The 12,046-nt window shown below is 36.5% G+C and overlaps 1 protein-coding gene across 1 annotated transcript in view; it reads left to right on the forward strand.

Moving 5' to 3' along the window:
* The first annotated feature begins 151 nt into the window (after positions 1–151).
* The window catches only part of mRpL19 (mitochondrial ribosomal protein L19), a 96,180-nt gene continuing 84,285 nt past the window's right edge, over positions 152–12,046 (forward strand). Inside the window, exon 1 of the mRNA XM_090378900.1 lies at positions 152–247. Within this exon, the coding sequence (XP_090235026.1) occupies positions 196–247 (52 nt within the window). The 5' untranslated portion in view covers positions 152–195. The remainder of the gene's footprint in view (positions 248–12,046) is intronic.

The following is a 12,046-nucleotide window of genomic DNA, read 5'->3' on the forward strand; positions in this document are numbered from 1 at the left end:
TTTTAAGTGTTGTATGAGAGCCTAAAAAGCCTACATTTAGTGATTATTTAGTGAATTTTATGATTATTAAATTTATGAGTGCAGATTAGTCTTGTGTTTCAATGCAAAGGAAAAAAAAAGTCGCACATGGGCGCTTTATCAAAAAGTCAAGATATGGCGGGTTATGGACGTTTGGTAGTAATAGAATAATTGATTATGGCAGTTTTCAGGCTTTTATTTGGTTCTATAATTCGGATCCGGAAAAAAGGTAAGGTTAAAGGTAACGTACAGTAAGCGTAAAGATTGGGTTTAGAAAGTAGTGTATTCAAACCGGGCGGCATAGTTGATTTTTCGATGGAGTCAGAAGGGATGTACAGGTCAAGTTTCTAAAGTGAGACAGTTTGTTATGACGCGGACACGATATTTATGGTGCTAGGAAGCCTGAGGCTTATGCTGCACCAGCCGAAAAAAAAAAAAAAAATCTGAATTACCCTGAGAGAAAGAAAAGAAGAAGTAGAAGGGAATCACCAAGAATGAGAATGATGATATCCAGCTCAGGACCCTTGGTGTGTCAAGGGCTTCCCAATTTTATGTAAACAAAATTGGGATATCTGTTAAAAAAAAACTACAAATTTTTCGCTTCTAAAAACAAACAAACAAACAAACAAAAATCCTTATAGCTTTATTAGTTCTTGGTAACAGAGGGTCATTATCAATAAACATTGATAATTCACTTGTCTTATTGGTAACAACAATTTCACTATCAGAATTTTTCATTAAACACTTAAATTTTTGAAAAATGAAAAACTGATTTTCATGATTTTGTTGTTTGCATGTCTTCTGGCAAACGATTTTTTTTTTTAAAGAAAAATTTCATATATATAACAGTTTTGTTGAATTGAAAACTATAAGATATATGTAATTTACCTCACTTTCCATTTGAAATTTCTTGAGCTGTATTAATTTTTTTTACTTATCTTTTATTATAACACCCCATCCTGCTTTTCATCTGGATCCCATGAAAAATAAACCATTTTCAGAGTAATGGACATGATAGGTAAAAACAATCTGATTATAATATGCTGTTGATGTACTTATATTACCCATAATCCATTCCCTATTTACCCATCCTTTTGAGCGTTATTCACCTAATTCAAATTATGCTTGTGGAACAAGTGGTGTTTGTACAAACCTAATCGGCGCCTCCGTAGCCAGGTGGGCAGGAGCAGCAGTGCGTAGCACACGCTTCTTGATCAGACCAGGTTCGAGCCCGTGACCATCAAATACGGAGGACGCGGGAAGGTCAGGGAATGACCACCGCATATCCCCGGAACAATATGGCCTTAGTTGCTAATGCTCCTAAAAACCAAATAAATAACAAACAAACCTAATTCTGAACCAAAATATATATTAACTTGCATAATGTTCATTCTCCGTTTCCTTGAGTGTAATACCACACAGTTGCTATGTTAAACTGGTATTATTGGTACACATATAAAGTACCTAGCATTTGTCATTATGAAACTTCAGTTTGCCATTTTAGACCATGATTACTATAATTAACCACCCTGCCAATCTTTGTATCATCTGCAGACTTAGACATTAAGCCTGATATACCTTCATCAGCATCATTATTACATATTGAAAACAAAAAATGGGCCCAGCACTGAACCCTCGGGAACTCCAGCAATAAAAGTCGTCCACAAAGAGCAATGTCCATTATTAACCACTCTCCATCTTCTCACACTCGACCATCCTTTATCTAGAACTTTCCCTTAATGCTACACTACTCCAGTTTGTTCAGCAGGCTTTTATGTCTGGAGGTCTCATTTTAGGAAGGATGTAGAGCTGCTGGAGCGAGTGCAGAGAAGGGCAACAAGATTAGTGAATGGAACAAAGGGTTGCTCTTACGAAGAAAGGCTTAAGTTTTGCAAATTACAGTGTCTGGAGACTAGACACCTGCGAGGTGATCTGATTTAGGTGTATAAAGTCTTGAATGGTTTGCGCATGCTCAATGCTGATGGGATTCTTCCTCTTGCTCAGAATAATCAGCTGAGAGGGCATAAATTCAGATTGAAGAAAGACAGTTGTAGGATAGATGTGTGGAAGTTTGCCTTTAGCCAGCATGTGGTTGATTGCTGGAACAAACTTCCAACTGTCATTGTAGAAGTTGATAGCTTAAATAGATTTAAGGCAGAACTAGACAAATATTTGGAGCGAGTGAATGGGTGAAATTAGAAGATTTTTTTTTTTTTTTTGGCTGATGCTATATAAGCTTGCTTTCTTGCATCATGTTCCTTTACTAATGCTGATGTTAGAGTACCAAAAGCTTTTTCCGAGATCCAAGTATATGAAGTCATAATTATTTTTTGCATCCAGATCCTTTGTCACTGTATCATACTATCCAATCAGATTGGTCAGAAAATGTCACCTAGTGAAAGTTACAACTAGTGAAATAAATCTATTCTGTGACTGCAGTACAACTGCTCATGTCTAAATGATCCTGCTTTAATCCAGCAATTCCATTGTTTTCTCTGGAACAGATGTTATGCTAACAGGTCTGTCATTATTCGCGTCCCTTTGATCCCCTTTGTGAATTGGAGATACGTTTGCACTTCTCCAGTCCACAGGAATCTCATTGAATCCAAAAATGCTCTCATAATTATGTTAAAGGTTTACTGATCTCATTTGTTGTCTCCCTTATTGTACTTGGATAGATTCCATCCATCCCAGGTGCCTTTTTTTTACATTTAGCTTCCACAATTTAAGCAAGCATTTTAGCATGAAGTGCAGCACTTTATTGTGGCCAGCAACATCTGAGAGCAGTAATTCTTTGATAGCGTTTAACATCATCTAACAGATACTGTTAGGTGGTGACGATTATGTCAAGGATATTCCATCGGTTCCAATTATACGGGACCTTGAGATTGGTGGGTACAGTATTTGAGAACCATGTGATATGGTTGAGCCACTCCTCTGGGTTGGGATTTTGCAGGAAGCTTAATTGAACATTCACATATTGAATTTTCCCTTTATCCAAAGTGGCACCGAAGTATTTCTTGTGAAAGTATGGCTTGTGACTCAGCTCTGGAGTAGTTTACCTTGTGGGGATGGGTCACCATTCTCCTTTCAGATGGTATGCAGGTATTGCTTGAGCATCAAGCCATAGTGAAGACATGGTATCTACCATGCAGAGGCGGATTTAATGGTGGGCACACCGTGCGCACGCTCTGGGCCCCAACTTCTGAAGGGCCCCGCAAAACCTCAACTTTATACTTTTTTCTAATGACACCAAGTTTGGTTTCATATGTGCAATTTTAATTACGTACAAGTTTACAATTGGTGGTAAAACATGATAGTATGTTTATATTCACTTATTTTCATTATTTCATTACTACGCTGCCTACTATACACATACTACGCTGCATAGGCCCCACTTGGCTGCGCTACCGCTCATCGGAGCAATAGAATCATATTTGCTACTTTGTACTTACAAAGGTTCTCCTGCAGTGCAGACTTACGAAATACGCGTATATCGTATATTGTTGAAATTATATTAAGATAAAATTAATTCCTGTTGTTACATCAGCGCCTGGATTTTCGTAGTTTATGAATAATTTTTGAATTTTAATTAATCATTAATTTATTGCACTATAGCGAAAAATCTCTTCTCTAGTATTCTAATTATTCAGACTATTAAATTTTATATTTTTCTTTTCATTGGTAGGCTACCAATGGTAGCTAGAAAAATGAAACGACATCTATCAGGGGCTGAAAAATGACAAATTAAAAAAAGACGTGAGCAAGTTGCCAACCAACAGAAAGGAGCATTGGACAAATTTATAACTGTAATTGTTAATACATGTAATTAAAAATACATGTATTAACATGTATTTTTATTTTCCCTGTCTCTCTCTTTTTTTTAAGGGGCCCAATATTTTCTTCTATGCCCGGGGCCTCAACTGACTTTAATCCGCCACTGCTACCATGTATTGAACCTTGAGGTAATGGTAACCCTTTTTGATGCTGCATATCTCACAATGGTGTTACGCCATCTTGTGAGCAGGTCAACAGTCAAATCTGTAGGACAAGTTGTTAACATATCCCACAAAATTGCAAAGGCAGCAAAAATATGCTTTTTGGATGTTTAAGTAGTCGTGGCCGACTACTGAATTTACTGGACTTGCGAAGTTGCTGGCTGAAGTTTGTTGAAGGCACTGGGAGAAGTAATGTCACTGGTATATGGCCTGAATCAAAATATGTTTCTGGAGGTGGTAACAGGTTGTTGTGCTTTCAGGCAAAGATGAGGTCCAGCTGATTGGAGCCCTGCATTCGGAATTCTATGATTTCCATTCCAGTTGTCTCAAGATCTTGCATTAGCATTTTTCTGAGACTGCCAAATTGCTGAGGGAAGTTAAAGCCTCCACAAATAAAGCATGTAGAATTTTGATGCATTTGATTTGCCAACTAGTTGGTGCCTCCAGAAACAGAAGTTGATCTGGTGGTAGAGGGTCACAAGACTGGTGAGCGAAACAAAGGGTGCTCTTACCAAGAAAGGCTTAAGTTCTGCAAATTGTAGTGTTTGGAGACTAGGCACCTGCGAGGTGATCTGATTGAGGTGTATAAGGCCTTGAATAGTTTTAGCAGGCTCAACTGATGGGATACTTCCTCTTGTTCAGATTACAAATCTGAGGGGGCATAAGATCAAATTGAGGAAAGACAGTTGTAGAGTAGATGTGCAGAAATTTGCCTTTAGCCAGTGTGTAGTTGATTGCTGGAACAAACTTCCATCTGTCATTGTGGAAGTTGATAGCTTAAATAAATTCAAAGAAGAAATGGACAAACTTGGGAAGTTTTTTTTTTTTTTTTTTTTTGGCTGTGACTGTATAAGCTTGCTTTCTTGCCTCATATGCCTCTGCTAATTGCTAAAATCAAGCACATCGATATTCATGTTGCCAAACTTGAGTGATCCAAAGGCTTCAAGGCATTGGTGTGGCCAGGGGTGGGAAGAGGGCCATATGTCCCCCCAACCAAAAATTTGAAATTAAAGAAAAAGAACGCAGGAGGTGTTCTAAAAAAAAAAAAAAAAAACTCAAAAGTCTGGTCACTGTGCCCCCCTCCCCTTATGACGATACCTAGATACGCCACTGTTCTTGGCTGGACTCCTGACTAATTACAGTAAAGCAGTTTAACTTGTGAATTATGCAGCGCTTTACGCATGTCAATGTTTTCTTTAGTCTGGTGAACCAACAAGGTTACTGTAATACCCACAATATCATATTACTCTGATAGGATGATCTGCTCAAGGATATGAAGCTTATTTTGAAGGCTCCTCTGAGCATTTTGATAAAAGGCAACTAATGAATTTTGATGTGTTATGCAAATTCTACTTAGTTTTCTACATCTAATGTTTCTCTTATTCCAGAGGAGATGAGAAATTGAGGTGATAATGTGTATATTTCTGCCATCTGCATCTGAGATAGAGAGAGAAGGGTGGGTACACTCTGGTGCACTAGTTACATGCGCACACACACACACACACACACACACACACACACACAGAGAAAAACTTAAAATTGTGTTTTAAAAGTATGTTACTGTGAATTTTAGTTTCCTTCAGTACGTACTTGGATGTGTTTCGCTTGCCTAGTCTTGTATTGATCTTTTTTTAGAGATTTAATTTTCAGTGTGAATTTTGATATTCCTCCATATGGTCTTCACTTTAGGTGTGCATCATTAGTTATTTTTTAATTGGAAAAGTATTTAAATTGTCTAACAGTATAGTGTTTGTGCTGCATGCCTCCTGTGTTAATTTTTCTTAGAACTTTAGTTTCAACTTTGTTTTTGCTTTAGCATTGGAAGTGAAGTGTTATGGAAATAATTTTTTTTGGATGTCGACTGTTTTTAATAAAGATATTATTTGTTCTTATTATCCGCTGTAGTGTCAGAAAAACATAAAGTGCCCCCATACTGAATATTTCTTGTCTTTTATACTATAAAAATTAAATGGTGTAATAGATATATTTTTTTTTGCTCTACCTACTAGTAAACTTTATAGGCATTCCCCAACTTATGTAAGGGTGCGTTCCACGGAACTCTGCGTGAGTCGAATTTTACATAAGTTGGGATTTCCCGAAAGGCTTATGCAACTCTCACAACTATGCTTGCTGAATCTGATTGAAGCAAAAAAGAAATGTTTGATGAACATGTACATATAATTATTCAATTTTTTTTTTTTTTTATCTCATGCGTAGGAAAAATTGCAAAGTGTGCAATTACAAAAATTTTAAGATTACAAAAAAAGGAAGGGGACAGGCATAATGTCAGCAAGTCTTACTTTTCGAGCATCGTTGCCAGAATCAACGTCTCCAGCTGATAAGTACGCCGCTGCAGAGGTTGAGGACTGTGGAAATTTAGAAGGGATTTTTTGAAATTTCAAAAATTCTCTGCTGCAGAATTGGCACTGGCAACTTCACTGCATACTTTAACATGCGGAAACCAGCGCAATGCTTGAACTTATTAAACCACCTGTTGCTTGCCAAGAACTTGACTTGGGGTTCGCCGTACTTATCCTTAATACCTTCATAAATACTTCTTGCTTTTGCTTGAATGGCCATTTGACTCAGGGGCACTTGCTTCTGAATCTGATTTTCCATCCATATTATTAATAGTTTTTCCATCTTCGATATAGCACCTGAATGCTGTTTTGTGATCGCTGTTGATCTTAAATGAATTGATCCTTTAACATGTTCTTTTAATATGCACACTGTCCTTTGACATAGCATTCACTGTTGAAGCAGTGAGACTTAATTCCCATGCAATAGATGACAAACTTTGTCCTGCTTCTTACTTAATCATTTTCATCTTTTTTTTTTTTTTTTTTTTGAAATGAAGATTTCATTTCATCTTCATTTCTAAATCAATTTTGTTTGGTTTCCCAGCACTGCCACCACTTGCATTTTCAGTTGGTCGCTTTCCCTTCATCATTATAATAAGTAAATAGGAATGAAGTGAAGATTCTGAAAATTTATTTGTTTCTTATATGATTGAAGATTTCATCATAACGTAAAAACCCACAAAATTTCAGTTATTGGGATTATCACAAATGCAATAAGATCGAGTTTACTACCTGTTTATAATTAGATTGGCTTATAATTAGATTTATAATTGGCTTGTTTTCTGTATTCATCAATGATATTGATGATGGTATATCAGGCTTAATGTCCAAGTTTGCAGACGATACAAAGGTTGGCAGGGTTGTTAATGACACTAATGACAGTAAGCTGATGCAACAGGATCTAGAAGGTGCCTCCATAGCCATGTGGGCAGGAGCAGCAGCGTATACCACACGCTTCTTGATTAGACCGGGGTTCGAGCCCGTGATCCCACCAAATACGGAGGATGCAGAAAGGTCAGGGAATGACCACCGCATATCCCCAGAGCAATATGGCCTTAGTTGCTAATGCTCCTAAAAACCAAATAAATAACAAATAACAGGATCTAGAAAAGTTGAGCAGATGGGCTGAGAGGTGGTAACTGAAGTTTAATATTGACAAATGTAAATACTGCATATGGGAAGCAGTAACCTCAGAGTAATGTATCAACTGTGTGGTAGTACACTGACAGTGGTAGAGTGTGAAAAGGACCTGGGGATAATTGTGCTGGCAGATATGAAGTTTTCTGAGCAGTGCAGATGGTCTGCAAGAGTAGCTCATGTTGTTCTGTCAACAATATACAGGAATTTTTCTAGCAGGAATAAGGGGGTGATTATCCCCTTGTATAAGGCAATGGTCAGGCCACACCTTGAGTACTGTATACAGGTCTGGAGGCCTCATTTTAAGAAGGATGTAGAGCTGTTGGAACGAGTACAGAGAAGGGCAACAAGATTAGTGAATGGAACAAAGGGTTGCTCTTAAGGCTTAAGTTTTGCAAATTACAGTGTCTGGAGACTAGGCACCTCTGAGGTGATCTGATTGAGGTGTATAAAGCCTTGAATGGTTTGAGCATGCTCAATGCTGATGGGATTCTTCCTCTTGCTCAGATTAATCACCTGAGAGGGCATAAATTCAAATTGAGGAAAGACAGTTGTAGGATAGATGTGCGGAAGTTTGCCTTTAGCCAGTGGGTAGTTGATTGATGGAACAAACTTCCATCTGTCGTTGTAGAAGTTGATAGCTTAAACAGATTCAAGGCAGAACTAGACAAACATTTGGAGTGAGTGGATGATTGAAACGAGGAGCTGTGTTTTTTTTTTTTTGGCTGATGCTATATAAGCTTGCTTTCTTGCATCATGTGCCCTGCTAATGCTAATAAGATGCACTAACAGAAAAGCCCAATAAACCGGAAAGTGGAAATTGTTTTTATTGTTTTATGGTCGTGAAGAAATGTCTAGAAATGTTCTTTAGAAAAATATCAACAAAGCCATTCAAAATTGATTCTTATAACGGAACATATGATAATGATGAAAGGGTAGTGCTCCATTATAAAAATGTCCTTTTAGAGACTGTCGAAATAATGGCATCTCAAATAACGGAATATTCGAGCTAACAGCACATTGAAGTCGGATGTTTACCTACAGCACAGATATCAAGCAATTCCAAAAAAAAATAAAACGGCAAGTCACGTGAGTACTGTATTTGTTTACGTTCAATATTTTGAAAGTGATACTGATATCACAGATTATACTGCTGTTTTGCAATATTTTAAATAAGAACCCTTCTCACTATGGCTCCTAAAGTTTATAAATCTTATACAGAGAAGAAAGTAAGAACAACATTAAAGCTTAGTGACAAACTTGATATAACAGTGGTTTTGAACCTTTTTTTAATAATTTATTTATTTATTATTATTTTTTTGTAATTTATTTTATTTTGTGGCACCCTATTCAATTTTGCACCTGTTAGATTCGATTTTGTGTGTATGTGTATATATATATATATATATATATATATAGTAAATCCTCGATTTAATGGACTAATAGGGGAGAAGGGGTGTCCATTAATGCTGAAAGTCCGTTAAATCGAATGTAACCTGGGGAGGGGGCATTTTTTATCTTTCTTAATATAAAAAAAAAGCTTTAATACAATACATAGTACTGTACAATATAAAATTATTAAATTATAATAAAGAATATGTAATATTTACCCACCTTTTTGACAGTGTAGTTGAAGAGTATTTTGCCATGACCATAGTGGTAGTAGTTATTATTCAGTATCTTATAATGGAGGTGAAGGGGAATCCTCAGCTTCAGATTCTTCTGAAATGTTCACAAATGGAGGCACTGGTGTCTGTTTGCTTGTATACGGTTCAGATGTACAAGCAGTTGGAGGCAAAATAGGAGTGGGAGTCATTGAACTTTGCTTAAAGAAAGGTCCAGCTTCAGTTTGCCACTCTGCTGTAACTTAATAATGATCGCCCTGAACTGTCAAAAATGTTCATAGTAAGAGACAATTTCAGGGTCAGAAGATGTCCCTATGTGGTGGATGGCGATGTCCATGAGATTTCTCATTTCAGACAGTGTAGGCCATGCTGGTGTAATTTGCTCTTCTTCAATGTCTTCTTCTTCTGCCTTACCATATTGAACCTCGTCCACAATTTCTTCTTCAGTGAGGACTTGGTAGCCAGGATCACCTTCATCATTTTCAAGCCATTTCAGAACATCAGTTGTTTCCCAGTTGCCAGCATTTACAAGGGTATGCCGAAAGTCGTTTGCCCGAAAGCCTTCAAAATCTAAATCCAATTCAATATTGTACAACTTCTTCCAACCATTTGCCAAAGTCGTAGTCTTCATCTCTTTCCAACCAGCTGCAAGGTTAAAGAGCGCAGACTTAATGTTGTAGGCCCGTAAATTCCGAAGTGTCCTAGCTCCTCTTGTGTCTTCTGCATCTTCTTCATCCTCCAACACAACCATTACTTCTTCCAAAAAGTTTTTCTTATACAGCCTCTTGCAGGCTGCAATTATTCCCTGGTCATTTGGCCGAATAACTATCATTGAAGTTGTGTTAGGAGGCAAAAAAAAGACATTTAATTCTGCCATACTTACTAACTAACTTCTCAGCACTAGGATGAGCAGGGGCATTGTCAAGAAGCAACAATGCTTTTACATTATTGGGGGAATTTTCAGAACATCTGTCTGGGAGCACCTCACATCAGGGACAAAGTGGTTGAAGTCAGAAAAAATCTCTGAAGTAAACCACACATTCTTTGAGCTGTGTAAATAACAGGCAACTGATTCATAATGTCTTAAAGAGTGCGTGGTTTCTTTGATTTCCCTACCACCATGGGCTTCAGCCAATGCAAGCCATCAGCATTTGCACAAAGTAAGGCAGAAATTCACTCCTTATTTAACTTGCGACATGTTTGTAGGCCAGCGTATATTCAGGAACAGCACAATAGAACAGGCCAGTTTTGTTGGCATTGTAAACCTGTGATAAAACAAGGCCATCAGATTTAATAAGTTCATTTATAAATTTTCTAAATGGCTCAACTTGTGAAGTGTCTGCATTTAAAGTTTCACCACAGGATTTCTTGTTCACAATGCCATGCCTTTTTCTAAAACGCCACAGCCACTCATCACTTGCCTTAACATTAAGTCGCATGTGTTTTCCAAGGGTTTCACATGCAGATTTCAACACAAAACTTCGTACATCAACACCACTAGATCTCTGTTGAACATACCACTTATACACAGCTTCTTCTAAGTTTTTATCTGTGCAACTTTAATGTGTTTTCTACTCCCCTCTGTAGAACCACATTTAGAGCTATCAACACTGTATTTTAAAGAAAATTGTTGCAATTTGGCCTTTGATTTATGGATATCAGAAACAGTTTGTTTTTATACGGCGTAAATTTCACAAAAACATGCTACTGAGATGCCTTGTTCTAATTTCTCAGTTAGCTCTAATTTCTGTGCCACATTTCAGTTCACACGCTTTCTTTTAACTCCTCTATCACTTGATGTGATTTTAAATTGTAAGGATTGCAAAATTATTTAATAAATAAAGTAAATTCAGAAATCCCAGAAACACAAAGCGAGTCGGTAGACCTGCAATTTAGTGTCCCGAGTCACGTCCTGCTCTTATCTGTAATCTGGGAAAACAGCTATTTGAACACATTTTCAGAAAGAATAAAAAACAGTTTCTTGACTACAATTTCCTGAATTTGATTATAAAAATAAAAGTAGATAATTATCAAAACAATAATGGAAATAGGTAATTATTATTAATTTTTTAATAATAACACTGAAGTTTTGTATAACCTAAAAAAATAATATGTACATGTATTATTATTTGTCTGGTCTGTTAAATCCGAAATCCGTTAAATCAAGGGTTTATTGTATATGTAAATTCCATGGTATTATTTGCATATGTAATATTTTAACAATTTTTTTTCCGAAAATATTTGCCTATTTTGCAGCAGGCTGCAAAGATAGAGCTAGTAAATTTATATTTTGTATTTATGTAAATGCATGCAGGTCAGCACCCCCACCCAATACACTGAAAAAAAAACATTTGTCTATATATATATATTGTATTTATTTAAATGCATGTTGTTACAATAGCAGTAAATGTCTGGCTATTTAGCTAATGGGAGGCAAAGTTAGGAAGGTACTTAGGATAGTAATAGACACTCTTGCCCTCATATTGCACTAATAGCTCAGAGTGTTGAAGAATTTTAGCAGTAGGAAAGTGAAAAGAATATGATTGAAGAATATAAAGCTGGTGCTCAGGTAATCCGGGGGCGCAAGTTCCCGTCTCTATTAGTAATGGCCCCTGGACTGGGTAGGTTACTGCAATTTGGAAGTGGATGTCTTTGTATTTCTGTATATCAACCGAAATGCTATGTTAATGTCTACTCTTATACTTAAATTAAAACTAAAGCATTTAACTTGTAAATTAAATTAAACAATAAACATTAAGAATCAAATTAAAAAATTAGATGGTAACTGGCAGATATTGGCATTATTTTAGATTAAATTAAATTATTAAATAGAGTTAAAAAGCTAAAATAATGCCAGTATTGGCATTATTTTAGCTTTTTAACTCTATTTTATATTTATATACTTATT

This window comes from Mastigoproctus giganteus, chromosome 8 (assembly GCF_048544385.1).
Source record: "Mastigoproctus giganteus isolate SK-2022 chromosome 8, ASM4854438v1, whole genome shotgun sequence".
Taxonomy (NCBI): domain Eukaryota; kingdom Metazoa; phylum Arthropoda; class Arachnida; order Uropygi; family Thelyphonidae; genus Mastigoproctus; species Mastigoproctus giganteus.